Source organism: Monocercomonoides exilis (genome assembly GCF_001643675.1).
Source record: "Monocercomonoides exilis strain PA203 chromosome Unknown scaffold23-1346700, whole genome shotgun sequence".
Lineage (NCBI taxonomy): Eukaryota > Preaxostyla > Oxymonadida > Polymastigidae > Monocercomonoides > Monocercomonoides exilis.
Genome location: NW_027150568.1, coordinates 121,852 through 139,315, shown reverse-complemented (window position 1 = coordinate 139,315; position 17,464 = coordinate 121,852). Strand labels below are relative to the sequence as shown.

Below are 17,464 nucleotides of genomic sequence, written 5' to 3'. Positions count from 1 at the left end.
TGAAAATTTATGTTACAAAAAATAAACTTATTAATTGTGGTATATCTGATTTATTTATTTTAACTAAAACGCAAACTTGAGAATTAAATAATTTTTAACATAATAAATAAATAACAGTAATATTATAAGAAATAACGTTTGTGAAAAATTCAAGTTGATCCTTCAATTTCTTCAGTAATAGTTTTTGTTTCTGACTTTTCAACATCAAGAATATCACCAAGCGTTTTTCCAGCATTGAGGGGAGAATAAAATGTTTTAAATTCTTCGATCTTCTTTGTAAGACTTTCTGCCCATGCTTTGTTAGCTCTGTTTGTAGAAAACGTGAATAAAGAAACAGCAGAAACACGAGCAGGGCAATCAGAGTGATAAGGGCACGAATAATCTGCCAAAGCCCGATAATCGATTGATGAATTGAGCTGTTGAAGTGCAGTTGGAAGAGGATAAGTGACTGATGAAGAAGATAATTTTGAAGTGTTTTCTTCTTTTTCATCAAATTTCTCATCTTCAAAATCGGAATAATTTGTAATAGACTCCTCGACTTTGGGAAATGACTTACAAAAGTGCTGCTGATGCCTGTGTTGCATTACATGTTTAAAATAATCCTCCCATCCCATTAAACGAACACTCTTCACAAAATTTACAAATGGTTGAATAACACAAATGTATCCCTCGGTTGCTGGCTGAAGAGCATAAGGGTCCGAATAAATATGAATTTAAACGTTAAATGAAAATAAATCAATGAAAATATTTAATAGATGATAAAGAATAAGTACCTTTGTTAAAATAAGATTTGGCTGTTCAATCAGTCTTTTATTTGATTCCAACAAAGAACCACCACAAGATGCATATACTCTAAAAGAACATCTATCTGAAGTAACAATTTCACATATAATTGTACCAGGCTCCAGAAGCAATCCTCCCTTCATTTTTAAATGAACAATTTAAATAAAAGAATAATAATAATAATTTACGAACCTTCTTTCTCTTTCCACGAACTTTTTGTTCGCCTCTATCAACTCCTCCAATCTGAAAGTTAATTGCAGAAATGGAATATTCTTTAATTTATAAATTATGAAATTTGAAGAATGACAAAAAGTGATAGTCAACCATTAGGCAGCTTTTTTGATGATTCTGCTTCATCCATTGTTATTTCAGTGCTGCCACTTAAAGCAGAAGAATCTGTCTTTGGTTTTTTAGATATGACTCCGAAAGGTCGCATTTCTGGAGGAAGGAGAGCTGGGTGAGATGGAGCAAGTCCAACAACAATTAATCTTAAAAAGCAAAAAATAACGTTTTGAATCCATTTAAAAAAATAGAATTTTAATTAAAAAAAGCAGTCAAACCCGTTTGAGTGAATAAACAAATATTGATCATGTGCATAATGCGCTGAACAATCTAAATTTGAATAATTGTCATTTTGTCCATTTCAAGAATTCAAATAACATATTAATTTTTCTGATATTAATGAAAAATAAACCAGTGACATAATAATTCTTGAAATAGCGTTCAATAAACGGAGATGATGTTGGAAATTGAGACATAAATTTTTATGAGCTTAAAAAATAAAGATGGGAACACTAAATAATTTTTGTTTGTTTTGTTTAAAAATTATTTAACTAAGTTGCAAGAGTGTGAGATGGAGAAAAGGCTGTTTTAAAGAATAACAAAAGTTTTAGAATTTGAGAATTTTATAAAAAAAACAAATTTTGAAATAATTTTGAAAAAGTTTTTTATGTTCTTGCAGGAGCAATAGCCGCAGTGAATGATAAAGGAGTTTCTTCTGGATTCATAGCTCTGATGAAGTCCTGATAACCAATGTCCTCCGCATCTCCAAAGAAGTGCCTCTCCAACAGCTCCATCTCAGACGTCTTCTGCAGCACACCATACTTAATCATCTGGTCTCTGAATCTTTCTCTTGACAGGCGTGGTGTCTGCTTCTGTGTGAATGCATTGAATGCCTCCGTCAGTGATGCGTGCTTCAAGTTGATCCTTTCCACTGCCTTCATCATAATCTGCTTCTCCTTTGCCAGCCTCTTCCTGAAGTCTGCCTCTGACTCTCCCTCCAGCAGTGTTCTTTTGATTGTACCTGTCATCACACCCGATGAATGTGGCACTGTCTTCACAAGCGAAGGCGACGGCTGTGTTGCTTTCCCCACTGGCCCAAACGCCCTTGTCGTCAGCGTCAGCTCGGAATGATCTGTCGGCTCCAGCGACACTGACGACGTTGCCAGCGTCGCATCTCTCACTCCCACTCCGCCTGCCCCGCTCATCGACACCCCCATCCGTCCACCTGGCCCAAAGCTGCGTGTCTTCGAGCCTGTGGCATCAGTCACTGTGATTGTGCCTGGCGTGATGGGGTGCACATGCAGCGCAGCATCTGTCTTGAACAGCGTGCCGTCCATAATTCGTGGCGCCTCTCTGATCGCTTCGCGGAAGGCTGCAATGTCCAACTCCTGCTCTTCTCCTTCTCCTCCTTCAGAATAGCCTGAAGATGAAGAGTTTCCATACACTTCAGCCAGCGCCTGCATCTCAAGCTGTGTTGGCCCCACCTGAAACGCATCCATCATCTGCTTGAACTTTGTCAGTGTAGCTGTCTTTCCTAACTTGTCAAATGCTTTGTTCGCCCTCTGCATGTTGTACAGATCCGACAGCCGCAGACGATATTCTGCCTCAATCCTCACAAAATCTGGCTCTGGACATCCCATCTCGCTCTGCATCTGCATCGTCTTCGAGTCGCAGTCCAGCAGCACAAAGCGCCGCGTCCGTATTTCAAGCACAGCCCCTACAAAGAAGTCGCCTGGGCCATAGTACACGTTCGAGTCTGGCTTGTACATCTTCGTACGCTCCATAAACTTGCCCTGCACGTAGCCGATGTTCCTCTGCGGCGGCTCGTAAATCGAGAGTGTGTCGTCGCTCAGATGGAATGTTAGCACAAAGCGCCTTTCTGACTCGCCTGGCGACGCTGTCTCGATTCTGCACAGGAAATGGAAGGCGTCCTTGTCCTTCACCAGCAGCTTGAAGTAGTCTCTCGGCCACGGCCTGGGCTGTATGTGGAAGCACGTGGCGAGCGAGTCCAGCTCTTCTCCGAAGCCCAAATATGGCGGTACCTCTCTGTCTGCCGTGGACGTCTCCTCTGCTCCCAGTGGAAGAGGGTCCATCGGATCAGTCACACCCATGTTCTGCTGGTACCAGCGCCGGGTGAAGTCGTCGCAGTCGTACAGAAGAAATGTGCGCCCGAAGATTGTCACCTCCTTCCCAATCATCAGGTCCTCTGGCTGCATCGGCTCATACGCCGTGTCGGAGTGGTGCAGATGCACCACCCCGTCCCTCGGCACACTCTGCCTCCGCACAAACGACGGGAACGCCTCGTGCCCGCTGTTCGCCTTGCGCAGCTCGACGATCTCGATGGTGTTGTCAGAGAGGAAGTAGTGCAGTGCGAAGAAGCGCTGCTCTCCAAACATCGTTGTGTCGTTCCACACTGCGTTGAACCGTAGCACCTGTCTGTCGTACTTCAGAAACTTCTGCGTCGTCGTGTCTGGATCGCGCACCGTCACTCGGATGTGTGATTCGATCTTCTCTCTTTCCTTTGCATGCGCATCTGAAGGCAATGGCTCTCTTTCGCTCAGAATTTTACCGTACTCCTTTTCGAGATACTCTCGTGTTGAGCCATTGGCATCGTATATGTGGAACAGTCGCCCGTATATGCGGACATCCTTCCCAACTTCCAGATCATCGAGTTCAATGCATCCAGAATCTGGATCGCGCTCATCACGTGGAACGCGATGGCGGCGTAGAAATGTTCCTTGAACAATTCCTGAATTGTTCTGCTTGTGTTCAACAACACTTATGGTATCGTCTTCAAGATAAAATAGAATATCAACATTTCTCACTCTGTAAACTTCTTCCCGCGATTCATGTACAGCCTCTATTGTTTGTTATATATATTTTTATATTATGTTTATGTTCAATAAGAAATATAGTTCAAAAATCTCGATTTAAAAAAGAAAAAAATGATTGGTACCTTTGAAATATGCATAAAAGCACATAACTAACTTATCATATGCAATAAAAGATGGAATTGTTTCTGCAGTAGGAGGCGCCGTTGTTCCAGTTGCTGAAACAATTGTTGTTCCTCTTGATTTGATATCAGGACCACCAACAGAGCTGTATTCCAAGCATTTTCTTGTCCATCCAAATGTAAAATCTCGTGACTTTTCCAATTCTTCAGAGCTAAATCTTTCATCAATGGTGCGCCGGAATTCATTTCCTATGGATGGATAATCCAGTTTTGCAGTTGGAATTCCATCTTTGTATCCAAGTGTGTGTGACTTTGCAAAATTGGTTTTCTTAGAAATATTAATTGTTATTTTTTAAAAATGATTTTGATTTCATTATGAATTAAATGGTTTAGAACAATGTTAAAAACATAATATTTAATTGAACTTTTAAAAAGAAAATGCAACCTTTGGATCTGTAAATGTCGTACCAGGAAGAAAAGGCAGCTTAACTTGAGCCTTTAAATTGTCATCAGCAGACAATTTTTCAGTTTTGTAAGACATTAACCTTGTTTGTAGATTTCAAACAGTTTAATAGAAAACAAAATTTAAATAATGGATTCAATAAAAAAAGAATTTTAATCTGTTCTATATTCTTGCTTTCCAGAACAAAACTCTATTTGTTTGTATTTGTTTCCTTTTTTTATTTTCATATCGTGGTTAATCTTTCTTCAATATGAGAAAAACAATTCGTTTTTGTTAATTTTTTAATTTTTTGGAAAACGAAGTTGATAGAAAATAGTTGAGTGATACTTAATTTTTGAAAGCAAACAATTCTGAACAGAAAAATAAATAGAAGTCTTGATCAAAGAATTATTTATAATTTATTATAGATAACTTTAACCATGGAAAAAGATGAGTATGGAATTGGTAATGTGAATGTTCCACCTCAAATTAGAGAATTTGCAACAAAATTATCGGAGGGACAAAAGACAAAGTGCTTGAGTTTATTTTCGAGCAGCGCACCAAATTTACCAATGCCAACTGAACTGGAAAGATTTTCAGAATCTCTTAGCGTTTTAGAAAAGGCAGATTTTTGGAGAGCAGTGTCTCAAATTCAGACCATGTCAACAAATGTTGTTCCATTGCCGAGTTTGCCCACTTCTGACAACGTTAATGCATATCCTGCTGCACCAGCCGCTTTCGAGGAAGTTAACAATTCAGTTTCAGTTGTAGATGAAGTCAGTTGTGATCCTCCCACCAATTCAGGAGCTTCTGCTCCAAAGAATAAATGGGAGTTAAGCTTTATTGCCCCAATTATGGACGAAGTTGGTATTCCGTCTCGGAAAGACTTTTTTCAGCTAATGAAAGGGACGCCTGCAGTAAAAAATCCAGAGTCCGAAAAAACACCATTTTTACGTTCTACAGACGTTCAACGAGAGGTTGCGAGAAAATCAATAGAAAATAACACTTTTTTAAGTGACAAATGCCTTGAGGAAGATCAAAAGACAGTCATAACTGAATTCAAACGAGTTTGGGCAAAAGAGAAGAAAAGAGTTGCTTGCAACAAAAAGTGTTGTATTAACGAAACTACATTTTCGTTGTATGTTTCATTTGCAATTATGATCGGGTATGGTTTAATCCTTGGGGGATCATTGACGCTCGGAGCAGAAATACCAGTAGCTCCTGCAACAATAATGATTGTTCTTGGTGCAATTGTGATGATTATAACTATCGTAATGCTGTGTTGTTCATGCTGTGCTACCGGATTTAGATCATTGGGAGCGGAGAGAGATTTGTCAGCAGAAGACTTTTGGAGTGATTTGAAGGGAAGCATGCGGCCTTGTGTTGAACGACGAGACAAAGATTGGAGAAGAAAAAAGGAGTGGAGATGGGTTATGACAAGGTCAGAAAGAAAAGAAGAAGAGAAGATTGACAAAGAGGAGGAAGCAAGAAAGAAAAAAGAGGAAAACGAAAAATTAAGTCGCGAGGCTGCAATTGAAATGGAAAAGCTTCAAATGAAGCAAGCCATGTCAGTTGGTGCAGGTGGAACAGGAAATGTCGAGTTCACCAATCAAGCTTACAGCGCTTCAGTAGCTGTGGAAGTTGAACCAAGAACAACTCTGAAAGGAGACGAATATCATTATTAGTAAATGTTAGAGAGATTCAAGTTTATATTTCCAGATGTAATGTTTTTGATTTGAACAGTTTGATTGTATTTTTATTTTATTTTATTGTATAATGTTGTTTTTGAGATTTTATATATTTTCTCTTCAATTTTTTAGAAATATTATTCACATTAATTTTTACACCTTTTTAACATTTCATTTGTCTGGTTTGGATTATTAAAATGGTTGATATCATTTTGCTTTTGAGTTACATAGATGTTTTGTTTTGAAGGAGTGAAATGAATTAATCTTTTTTCCTTGCTTTTTATTTGCTCTGAAACGCTAATAAATACGAATATGAAAAATAACAGTTGGGCGGCTAATAACTTAAAAATAAAAATTTTAAACATTCCACAAAATCAGTCAATAACACTACTACGTTTTGTTTGGTGAATCATAAAATTTGAAAAATACTACTATTATGAAAAGAAAGCTTTTGGTTTGGCAATTTAATTTTCCCTAATTTATAATTCTTTTCTCCATTTTTTTGATTAAAGACAAACGAACACCATTGCATTCTTTGTTTGATCTCCTAAAGACTTTGAGCGATAATATCAAACAAAACAAATGAAGAAAACAAAGAAACCAATTAAACAAATATAAATGCAATCAAGTTCTTGTCCAATTATAAACAAAACACTTCAAAATTTCAACAAAAACGCAATTCACAATTATTCTTCATAGACTTGTTTGATGAAAAAACTGAACGTTTTCTAAAGTCATTGTTTCCTCAGCTCGAATCAATAATAATCAAACAAACAAAAGAATTTCAATCACAAATCATTGTTTGACATGTCATATTCCTAAAAAAGCCTCTTGCAGTATTAATAAAATAAAGCAATAATTTCACAACGAAGTGTCATATCACATTTGAAGACATCCGAACAAAAAAAGAACAATTTCATTTTAATTGTTTTTATAAAAACAAAATATAACAAGTATTTCGCAATGCTGCGTGTAATAAATGAAAACTAATATTTCTTTTAAAAAAAGAAAAGAATCGCAAATAAAATAAATAAATAAATAAATAAATAAATAAAAATAAGAAATCACAAAGCAAACAATCGCAAACAACCTTCCATAAAAACATACGAGAAGTCAAGAAAAAAAATAAACTTTGTTGTAAAGAAACAAAAACTTTGAAAACTTTCATGGTTTATTCAATTTGCGCAAAATGCTTTGAATTTATAATATCTCTGACATTAATTACATCTTTCAAAGTAGGTGAATCAACATTAAGTGCGACAATTGCTTCCTCAAAGCACTCTTCTTCAATAATTCTGACCACTTCCTCTTTCATATTGCTGCACCGTCCCGCACCCAATTTTAGCAATGAATGGTGGTCAAACTTTAAAATCAATGCCCTTGCGATTTCCTCAGCATTTTGGTCATTTTGAGTTGAATGTACACAAAACTGAGAATAGCCACTCAGCAGCATTCGAAGAAATCCGCTCTCTATCAAAAGCTCGAAATGACAAGGTTCGCAAAACTTCATTATCTCCTCAAAAACATCATAAACAAGGCTCAAAACAGAGGCACAGTAAGCTGGGCGTTTAGTGAAAACAGCTAAAATCTTTATAAGCTCTTGAGATTTCACGACATCTATTGGATTGAAGAGAAGATGCTTCATTTCAAAGATCAATTCTTTTGTCTCGTTTATTACGTAATCACGGCGTAAATTAAGTAACCCTGGAGCATCTTCTGCTTCAAATTTGCTGTAATCTCGGATAAATATGTTGACCAAATTCATTTTTTTCAACGACATATAATCTATTTTTTCAGTAAGCATAATTTGCAAAAGATAAATAAAACTTGGATATGACAAAATTTTATTGATAGATTGCCTTTGAAGAAGCCCCAATAAAACCTTGCGAAGCTTATCCATCGATTTTGTATACCCAAAGTCTTTCAGTAACAAATGTCAATATATTTTGAAAAACATAAAAAGATAATCTTTCAAAAATTAAAAAATTCAAACATCCAATAGTATGACGCATTGAAAACAATATTTCTTCTATTCGCATCTCATCTTTTAAAGCATTTTCATTTTGTAAATCCTGGAGAAATTGTTCAAAGATCTGAAAAGTTATTGCTCGATAATTATCTTGCCAATCTTCGGGAATTAAACAAATACTCAAAGCAATTTGATGAATAAGCCCAAAGTTTCTTTCTTTCTTTTGAATTTCCTTCATGAACTTATCTGATAAAAATCCAACGAAATTCATTGGAAATATTTGAAAAATCTCCATTTCGCAAAATCTTGCACCAAATAAAAGTGCATTCAATGAAGAAAATAGCTGTTGCGCAATCAAATCATCAAATTGATGAACCATCAGCAGTTTATAAAAATTGTCCATTGAAGTATATTGAAATACTCTTTGCAAAATATTTTTATCTGCAATTTGAACAGATATTTTCAGTTTTCGTGCAAAGGATTCTATATCACACAACGAACTAAATTTAATATTTTCAATTTTCTCCCAGAGCTTTTCAAAGTTTAACACTTCTGAAGGTAACATAAAGAAAATCTTTCTGCTTGATTAAATTTAATATGGATAAGATCAAATCAGGAACCATCATTTTATATTTGTCAACTTCAAAGAAGAAGCAAAATCAATAAGAAGTTTTCATTGTGAAAAATAATTAGTTTTCTTTCGACAAAACTGTTAATGATGTTTTTATAAAAATGGTTAAAACGATCAAGCTAAAATATTTTTCTGTTTAAAGTTTCAATCTGTAAAATGGAAGTTTCATTGCAATCGTTATTTCCAGTAACAGATGTGGAAAACGATATTAAGCGATCATTATTTGACGATAGTTCGCAAATTATTCAGAATTTTTCAAACGAGTTCATTATTCTTTTTCTTCTTATTTAGATGGAAAATCTCGACGTGGGGAAGTTTGCGCTTTGCATTTAGCGGGTCATTGCCCTAGAGAAAATAAATGCCCATATAAACATCTTCCTTCAAGCAAAAAAGTTGTTTGCAAGCACTGGTTCAAAGGATTATGCATGAAGGGAAATCAATGCGATTTTCTTCATGTTTACGATTTAACACTTATGCCTGAATGTAAGTTTTTTGCTCGAGATGGTTTGCTTTATTTTCCAATATTTTTTTTTTGATGACAATTGTGTTCCTCTAGGAAAATGCACAAAAGAGGGATGCCCATTCCGCCATATAAAACCAGAAGAAAAGCAAAAAGAATGTGCTTGGTATAAGCGTGGATTTTGTCGACGAGGTATGATTTAAAGAATTTTTTTCCAAAAAAAAGCGTATTCAACAAATATTTATCAAACTATTCGCAGGTCCATTGTGCAAGAATTTGCATATAAGAAAGCAAGCGTGTCCTTTGTATTTAGCTGGATTTTGCCCAGATGGTCCAACTTGCTCATTTTCGCAGTTTGCTTCATTTTTCATAATATACTGCTCTTTTTTTTATGTTAATTCTTAAAAGTATTCGATTTGATAATCCCAGGGGAGATGACGAGAATGCAGAATTTGAAAAGAAAATGTCAGAGGCAATGGGACTAATTGGAGTTATTACAACTAAACGTCGCGGAGATAGTATCGATGGAGGCAGAACAGAAGGCAATTCAGGAAGTGAAAAGCGGAGAAGAATGGGTTGAATGTAACATTTTGATCTTTCAAAAAGACTTAGAATTTTTGCAGCTTTGGGGCAAATGAAAAGGCTATTTGTTGAAATTATTGAAGAAAAAATTGATCATTTCTTGGCAAATTCTTATTTTGCTTCAGAGAATATTGGTTTAAACAGCCATAAATGGATTGTCTCAATTCACTTTCTACTAATTTATATATTCATTTCTTTTCGAGGTTTTTTTTCTCTTGTATTTATGAATTGCGTTGTTTTAAAAAAATGATTGATAAATATGAAAAATGCATTGTTGCAATGTGATTTGTTTTTTTTTAAAAAAAAATCTTTAAACTTTTAAGCAGTCATAAGCTTCTTTTTCTTTTCTTCTTCTTCCTTCTTCTTTTCTCCTTCTACTCTTTCAATACATGCAGTGATTTCAGCATCAGCTAAGATTCTCATCGGCTTTCCGCATTCCATAACGCAAATTTCTAAATTTTTTGAGCCTGTATCGACAACCTCCAGCAGCGCTTTCATGGCCAAATCAATTGAATCATTTGTGGAAAGATCCTGTTGGAAGTGGTTTTCAAGATACTCTCTTACAACATCACCGCTTCTGCCAATTGCAGTGGCCTTGAAAAAAGTTTATTGATTTGTAAAAATAAAAATTTCATTGACAAAATAAAATAGCATACTTGCCATTCTGTAGATGTTCCTGTTGGATCTGTTACGAACAAATGAGGTGTTTTGTCTGGATCAAATCCAGCAATCAAAGTTGATATTCCAAATGGTCTTGCTCCTCCTGATTGAGTATATTTCTACAGATATGAATGTAATATAACGAACACAAATACATGCTGTTAATAATAAAAGAAAAACCTGTTGTATTCCAGCGATGTATCTTGCAATATAATCAACAGGACATGGAGCATCCATTCTTAGACGGAAATTTTGGCATTCAATTCTTGCCTAATATCAGCAAACAATTATTTTCAAAAAACAAAAATATTTAATGTTTGAAAATTAGTAACAAATAAAAGTCTCAATTTACGCAAATTACATTTCTCATTTCAAATAACAGTTTTAATTGACACTTTTCATCTATTCAAATTCATGCCTTGTTTAAAATTACTCTTGCATCTGCCGACAATCCAGAGTATGCAAGTGCAATGTGGCTATCAAGCGCACCAACTTTCTTCACGGTTCTTGAATCTTGTAGTTTTTTTGTTTCAAACTTTTCCAAAGCGAGAATGACACAATTTGCACCCCGAACTCCAATAGATGCAGCACCTTTTTTTACAGCTTCCATTGCATACTCCGCTTGGAATAAATGTCCATCAGGAGAGAAAACTGTAAGAGCACGATCGTATTTACTCATAATAAAATTGTTATGGGTTTAAAAATTAAAACAAAAATTTTGAAAACATCAAGATGAAGTGTTATCTTCGGAATCCATTTTTACCAGCGTTTTATCGTTGGTTGAATCCGGAGATAGAATTTCAGGTTTTTCTTCTTCAATTTGCATTTGATTTAAATCTTGTTCAGGTTCTGGCATTTTCCTCATAATCCTCTTAACAGCCGAGCGGATTCTGTCATTTGTAGAGCCCTTCCCCTTCCACCGCATGACCAAGTCAGCAAAGTCATAATCTCTTCCAGTCTGCTGCTCTGCTCCCCTCAGACTCACCTCGCCCATCCTCAGCAGGGCATATCGTGTGTCCTTCCAAAGCCTCATCTTGTTCTGTGGCATCTGCAGCTTCGTCGCCAGCATCGCCTGCTGCATCTTCGCAAACCTCTTCATCGGATCATCTTCTTCTCCTTCTCCTTCTCCTTCTTCTCCTTCCTCTTTTTCTTTCTCCCCTTCTTCCTCTCCTTCTTCTTCTCCTTCCTCCCTTTCTTTCTCGTCCATTCCACTTATTGCCCCCTTTCTTGTTGCATTGCTTTTATTCTCATTTTGTTCTCTTCCTCTTCTCCTCTCCCCAATTTTCTCTCCTTCCTTCTCTCCTTCCTTCGCATTGCTCTGCTCAGCCAGCGCCTTTGCAATGAACTCGTCTTCTTCTCCTTCTTCTTCCTCAAACAGCTTCTTCTTCTCGTCTTCTTCTCTTTCATAGGAACTTTCTGTCACTTCCATCAGATCACTCATTCTTTGCAGAACAGTCTTAGATGAAGCAAAGCGGAAGCGGCAGGGCATCGTCTGCTTCTTCCTGTGGAGTGGAGGATGAGAAAGAGAAAGAGAAGAAGATGATGAAGATGACATGTCAAATGAAGTCGTGACAGACAAGTCAGCATCGAAGGCAGGAGGTGTGGGGACAGACAGCTCAGCCAAACGAGACGGAAACAGAGGAAAAGACAAAGGCGACCGAAGAATAGCAGAAAAGGCGCTGATGTTGTGTTGTGCCAGCTGCTGTAAGGAAAGCTTCATTGCTTTGCATTTCTCCATCTTCCAGCGGAACCACAGGTTTTCTCTTTCGAAGACGAGGCGCTTGAGAAGAGGAGGAAGAAGAGGGTAGGAAGAGAAGGGTGAAGTGCGGGTGAGTGAGGAAGAGGGAGAGGGAGATGAGGAAGAAGAAGAGAGGGGAGAAGATGATGATGATGATGGAGATGATGGTGATGGAGAAGGAGAAAGAGAAAGAGAAGGAGAAGCAGAAGCAGAAGAAGAAGCAGAACGAGCGAATGACAGAGAAGAGATGGGCACAGATGCTGCTGTTTTGAAGGCGCATTCAAGCAAAGAAGTCATGTTGCGTTTCTCACGAGCGTCGAAAGGGAATGTCTGCTCCCAACTGGAAGGGGCAGTGCGTGGATGTGCTGGCTTATCCAACAAGAAATGGAGGAGGATGGCAATTTCGACACCCACCACAGCACGGATGTAGGCATCTTTCAGCTGGATGAGGAGGAGATGGAGAGAAGAAGGAGAGAAGAAGAGGAGGAGGGGGGGGGGGGAACAATATAATATAATACAAAAACGATTGAAAGAGAAAGAGAAAGAGAAAGAGAAAGAGAAAGAGAAAGAGAAAGAGAAAGAGAAAGGGAAAGAGAAAGAGAAAGAGAGAAAGAAAAAGAAAGAGAAAGAAAGATTATAAAATTTTGAATATGAAACAATAAAGAGACGTGTCAAACCTCCTGTTCAAACAAAGAAGTGGATGTCAAAAACTTTGGTGTTGAGCGGACGTGTGATGGTTGAGTCATGAGAGACACAACAGACACAGGAGAAGAAGAGAAGGAAGAGGAAACAGAAGGAGAAGATAAAGAAGAAGAAGATGACGATGATGATGATGATGATGATGATGATGTTTGTAGTGAATTGACAGAAAGTGAAGCGGATGGCGAAGTGGATGAGAGGAGCGTGGAGAAGAAAGGAGAGCACGCAATCTGCTGGATTTGGATGAGCTGTGAATACGAAGACGATTCCAGCACTTTCTCAAATGGAAATGAAATGGTCTTGTTTTCGCTTTTATCCTCGCTTTTGTTCTGATCGCTGTTGACTTCATCTTTCTTTTCTCCTTCTCCTTCTTTGCCTTCTCCTTCTTTTCCTTCTTTTCCTTCTCCTTCTCCCTCTTTCTTCTCCACCCCCTCCTTCACCTCTCCACTCCCCTCTCTCCATGCATTCTTCTTTCCTCTCCTCTTCTTCTTCCTCGTCGACGCTGCCGCAGCCACTTCGCTCAAAAAGTCGCTTTCTGCCTCTTTTGCTGTCTCTTCTGCTGCTTCCACAAGCTTCTCTGCACACAAACGAGTCACAGCTGGCTGGAAGCCAAGACGCTCCCACCACTTCCCTTCAAAGAGAGGAAGCGACATCGATTGGGACTTCTCATTATCTCCTTCATTATTGCTGTCATCTTTGTCATCATCATCATCTTTTTCTTCTTCTTCTTCTTCTTCTTTGTCTCCTTTTTCTTTCTTTTTCTTTCTTTCTTCTTCTTCTGTTGACTTTGATCCTCTTGTCCTCTTCTTTCGCGGAGGTAGCAATGTACCGCTTTCTTCCCCATGAGCCATCTGTTCTGCCATTTGGTGTCCTTCTCCTTTTCCATCATCTTCTTCTCCTTCCCCTTCTCCTTCTGAATGTGCAGTTGATTCAGCTTGCATGCCTGCTTTTATCTTGTCGCTCAGTTCTTTTCTTTTGGCCTCTGGATTTTGCTGTGTCTGCGTCACTTTGTGGCTTAATGAGTCGTCCTGCGCTTCTGACTGCTCCATAACCCCCAACGAATTGCGGATAGCTTCCAGCGCCTTCGACGTTAGTTCTCTTTGCTCATACTCGAAATTTCGGGACTGCTTGTCTTTCAATGACCATATGGATGTTGGATTCGCACATACAGACTGCAATTTCCAAAAACTCGTATAATCGTCATAGTTCCCATAAGACGATTCTTCTTTATCATCAATAAATGTTTCGTTGTGCTCGTCAAAGCTTCCAGTGATGTTTACACCTGATCTTTCTTCCATTGGAAAAATGAACGAAAGAAAGGTCAAAAGTCGCCCATAGATTTGAGGACCAAGTCTATTTCCAAGCAAAGTGCATGTCCGTAATAAGCATGGACTTATTTGATTGTGCGCAACTGCACCTGAAGATTCAAAACGGCGTATTTGATCACAATGTTCTTCAAAAATTCGAAATACATTCGTTGGATCATGCCTAACAAAACAAGCCAACTTTTAGAACGCAATGAATTTGATGCATTTTTAAATGTTTTTTAATTATATGTTATAATGACAAGCTTATGAGCAATCATAGTTGAAAATAATAAAAACAAACCTCAATAGTTTCAAGGCAATGATTAAACAAAATTAAATTTTGCTCAACAGCATAAAATAAAAAATTGCCATAATGTTGCACTTTTTGAAACGGTAAATTAATTCCAATTTCAATTAGAAATATTTTTGCTGAAATATGAACTTTCTCTTGTTCATTTCTCGTCAACTGCCTTTCGTTAGCTAAAAAATGATCTTTTATTTTATTACATAAATTTTGTTGAATGATGTCCGAGTCATTTTGCCAATCATGTCCTTTTAGGAGTTCCAAAAGAAAGTCATAGTTTTTGTGAAAAGGCATTTTTAAATAATGGGATGATTAAACAAAAAATCTAGCGAAATGCATAAAGAAAAAAGGCTAAAAAATCAAATTAATTTAAATTGTTTTATGCTTCTGTAAGATCATCATTGAAGTACAAGTGAAGAGTAGGTATAAAATCATCTCTATCCATTCCAAGTCGCGCATATTCCTCATCTTCATCAAGAATACCATTTTCTATATCAATGTCACAATTAAAATATTATTCATAATAGATTTTTTTATCAACAAGCATCTTTAAAACAACTATTTACAAACCATCCAGAGTTTTTGTCATGTCTAAAACTCTTCGAAGATGTTTCCAAGTATAACTGTGTGCATGTGCATTGCGTGCAAGATATCTTGCACGTATTTGTCCAAGTGTTTCTTCGCAGCATACTTCGAGTACGTGTTCATCTTTCGTTAGCATATTCTTCAAACGAATTTTTCGTGATTTTTTGGTGACAAATCCAACCTGAAATTGTGGATCTTTGTACCACGGCTCTTCGAAATCAATTTTCAAATCAGTTCGAGGGACGCTATTTTGATATCATTTTTTATTCGTTTTCATAGAGCAAAAATAATAAATGATTGAATTTGATAGAAATAATAAGAAAGAAGGTTGTGAAGAGGACGCAAACGGAGGAAGAACATGAAGAACTTCACCTGAAGGAGTATATGGCTTTTGAAGTCCGGACTGAGGATCATCCATCGTACGAAACTAAAAACGAAAAATATTTACATAGAAAATTCAATTGTCGCTAAAACTGTATTCAAAAAAATTAAAAAAATAAACCTCCCCACTCTTTGGCTTAAACCAATGCGAAATGTCAGTACCTGCAGCTTCAATAAAAGGAGCTATATCAGCGGCTGAACAGTATTTTCCAAAACATTTAATCATAATTTTAAACGTATTTTTAATTACCAAACGTGAATCTTTATGCTTTTCAATGAGAGATGTCAAATTTAGTACTTTTCCTAAATAGGAAACCCAGCAATCTGATGCACTGTTGTGTTGAGCGATATCTGACTGAGTAAAGTACCTAGGAAGTGAAGCAACCGTTTCATCCGCTAGCATTAATTAACAAAGATATTGAACATTCATAACATTAAATAAAATGCATACATTCATACGTCGGTAAAATAAACCTTGATTGAGTTTCCATTATTTCAAAATATCAAAATTAAAACAAAAAAACTGACTTGTAATATTTATAATGGCTTCTTTGATCTTATTAAAAAATTAACTTTTTTTTGTTATCTATTCAAATACGCGTAATCAATATATATATATGAATGAGTATTGAACTTTTGATCTGATAAATGGGTTATTATTGTTGAAATCATATCTTTTTTCGGGGTGTTGATTTTTCTAAGATTGTCAGTTTTTCGAAAGAAATTTTTTTTTTTTTATCAAAAGAAAAGAAGCATGATGATTGTTTTAAATAACTAATGGTTATTCCGAATCAAAGATGTAAATGTATTCAATAAGCCTTTTCTCTTTTAGATTTTTGTTTATTGATATTCATAAAAAATTTTTGCACCGAAATTTTTGAATGAAAAAATATGATATCAAATATAATCACCCAAATGTTTGTTAAATGTTATCGTTTCATATATCTGCGATATTTGTGGAATAAAAAAATTTTTTTGTAAAATAACCAGTCTTCTTATTTTTAAAAAGTTTTTAAGAAAGGGCATTGTTTTATTGGAATTCAGCGATTTGAAAAGCCGTTGACATTGTTTTAATGCTTGTTCGTGAATTACGATTGAAAAAAAAAAGAAATTCAACTAATATTGGTCTTTTTAATTCTAGAATGGAAAGAGATTGTTTGTTTTGCATTTAAAATGTGTTTTTAAAAACATTTGGGGGAAAATACGGACTTTCAAGCTTTTTTTGCACAAAGCACAAAAAAATAGTTTCACTCATAACTTTGTTTCGCTTTCTCAGATTTCAAAATAAATTTGATTTTAAAATCAGAAAATAGGTATCGTTGAAATCAAAACAGAGAGTTTTGCAACATTTCACTAATGTTAAAAATAGACATATTTTTATTGTGTTTTTTGATCTCAAAAAGTCAATGAAAAGTTTTAACTTTTTCAATGAAAATGCCCGAAGTCAAATATTGTGTTTCATTTTTTATAGAAATATTTGTGAATACATTTTTCGCTTAAAAAATCTTATTCCACACAACACTTCTAAAGTTTTTACTCGATTTTTCGACTTATTCAAAAAAAAACTTTTTGTCCATTTGAATAAAATATTTATTTTAATTTTTTTGTCGAAAATGATTGGAACGAAATATTGCTCTTTCATTAATTCAGTTCAAATCAATATTATCTTTAACTTCATTATTTAAAACATTTTTTTTGTTAGAGTGTTATAATTTGGAAATAAACATATATGAGTGATCATTTTTGAAGAAATATTTTTTCATTCAAAAAATTTTGTTCGAAAATTTCCCTGAAAAATCTACAATAGATCAATGAAAAATTTAAAAAAAATATTTAAACATGCATTTTCAAATTTATTTGTGCCAAACAATTGTTTTTAAAGCAGTTGTGACGAATTTGCAACTTGAATCCAAAATCTCTTCTTAATGACAAACAGCTCTTTAAAAATTGACACACCGAAAAACAAAATGATTTCAAAAATAATCACCCAAATATTTTTT

The 17,464-nt window shown here is 35.8% G+C and overlaps 8 protein-coding genes across 8 annotated transcripts; 2 read left to right on the top strand and 6 right to left on the bottom strand.

Annotated features, from left to right (window-relative positions):
• Nucleotides 1-36: 36 nt before the first annotated feature.
• MONOS_3520 (uncharacterized protein) lies at nucleotides 37-1,556 on the bottom strand. Its single transcript, XM_067873526.1, has 6 exons — nucleotides 1,478-1,556; nucleotides 1,344-1,395; nucleotides 1,108-1,271; nucleotides 976-1,055; nucleotides 774-920; nucleotides 37-680 (listed from the first exon to the last, which is right to left on the bottom strand). Exons 1-6 carry the CDS (start codon nucleotides 1,539-1,541, stop codon nucleotides 150-152), a joined length of 1,038 nt encoding a protein of 345 aa, XP_067727080.1. The 5' UTR covers nucleotides 1,542-1,556; the 3' UTR covers nucleotides 37-149.
• Nucleotides 1,557-1,570: 14 nt separating this feature from the next.
• MONOS_3522 (putative EF-hand domain-containing protein 1) lies at nucleotides 1,571-4,609 on the bottom strand. The gene is made up of 3 exons (XM_067873527.1): nucleotides 4,464-4,609; nucleotides 4,022-4,346; nucleotides 1,571-3,925 (listed from the first exon to the last, which is right to left on the bottom strand). The coding sequence occupies exons 1-3, from the start codon at nucleotides 4,557-4,559 to the stop codon at nucleotides 1,731-1,733; spliced, it is 2,616 nt and encodes an 871-aa protein (XP_067727079.1). The 5' UTR covers nucleotides 4,560-4,609; the 3' UTR covers nucleotides 1,571-1,730.
• A 259-nt stretch (nucleotides 4,610-4,868) lies between these two features.
• MONOS_3523 (uncharacterized protein) lies at nucleotides 4,869-6,993 on the top strand. The gene is made up of 2 exons (XM_067873528.1): nucleotides 4,869-6,602; nucleotides 6,661-6,993. Exon 1 carries the CDS (start codon nucleotides 4,901-4,903, stop codon nucleotides 6,143-6,145), a length of 1,245 nt encoding a protein of 414 aa, XP_067727078.1. The 5' UTR covers nucleotides 4,869-4,900; the 3' UTR covers nucleotides 6,146-6,602; nucleotides 6,661-6,993.
• Nucleotides 6,994-7,319: 326 nt separating this feature from the next.
• Nucleotides 7,320-8,160, bottom strand: MONOS_3524 (uncharacterized protein; the record flags this gene model as incomplete). The annotated part of the gene is made up of 2 exons (XM_067873529.1): nucleotides 7,320-8,068; nucleotides 8,142-8,160. The coding sequence occupies 2 exons, from the start codon at nucleotides 8,158-8,160 to the stop codon at nucleotides 7,320-7,322; spliced, it is 768 nt and encodes a 255-aa protein (XP_067727077.1).
• A 744-nt stretch (nucleotides 8,161-8,904) lies between these two features.
• On the top strand, nucleotides 8,905-10,068 carry MONOS_3525 (putative cleavage and polyadenylation specificity factor subunit 4; the record flags this gene model as incomplete). The annotated part of the gene is made up of 5 exons (XM_067873530.1): nucleotides 8,905-8,980; nucleotides 9,040-9,252; nucleotides 9,305-9,400; nucleotides 9,468-9,561; nucleotides 9,617-10,068. 5 exons carry the CDS (start codon nucleotides 8,905-8,907, stop codon nucleotides 9,786-9,788), a joined length of 651 nt encoding a protein of 216 aa, XP_067727076.1. The 3' UTR covers nucleotides 9,789-10,068.
• A 40-nt stretch (nucleotides 10,069-10,108) lies between these two features.
• On the bottom strand, nucleotides 10,109-11,129 carry MONOS_3526 (putative Proteasome subunit alpha type-7-B; the record flags this gene model as incomplete). Its single annotated transcript, XM_067873531.1, has 4 exons — nucleotides 10,109-10,384; nucleotides 10,447-10,569; nucleotides 10,631-10,720; nucleotides 10,869-11,129. 4 exons carry the CDS (start codon nucleotides 11,127-11,129, stop codon nucleotides 10,109-10,111), a joined length of 750 nt encoding a protein of 249 aa, XP_067727075.1.
• A 48-nt stretch (nucleotides 11,130-11,177) lies between these two features.
• Nucleotides 11,178-14,806, bottom strand: MONOS_3527 (putative THO complex subunit 1; the record flags this gene model as incomplete). The annotated part of the gene is made up of 3 exons (XM_067873532.1): nucleotides 14,496-14,806; nucleotides 12,866-14,392; nucleotides 11,178-12,629 (listed from the first exon to the last, which is right to left on the bottom strand). The coding sequence occupies exons 1-3, from the start codon at nucleotides 14,790-14,792 to the stop codon at nucleotides 11,178-11,180; spliced, it is 3,276 nt and encodes a 1,091-aa protein (XP_067727074.1). The 5' UTR covers nucleotides 14,793-14,806.
• On the bottom strand, nucleotides 14,776-15,995 carry MONOS_3528 (cytochrome b5 domain-containing protein). Its single transcript, XM_067873533.1, has 6 exons — nucleotides 15,916-15,995; nucleotides 15,720-15,860; nucleotides 15,586-15,659; nucleotides 15,431-15,510; nucleotides 15,069-15,328; nucleotides 14,776-14,987 (listed from the first exon to the last, which is right to left on the bottom strand). Exons 1-6 carry the CDS (start codon nucleotides 15,953-15,955, stop codon nucleotides 14,878-14,880), a joined length of 705 nt encoding a protein of 234 aa, XP_067727073.1. The 5' UTR covers nucleotides 15,956-15,995; the 3' UTR covers nucleotides 14,776-14,877.
• Nucleotides 15,996-17,464: the final 1,469 nt, after the last annotated feature.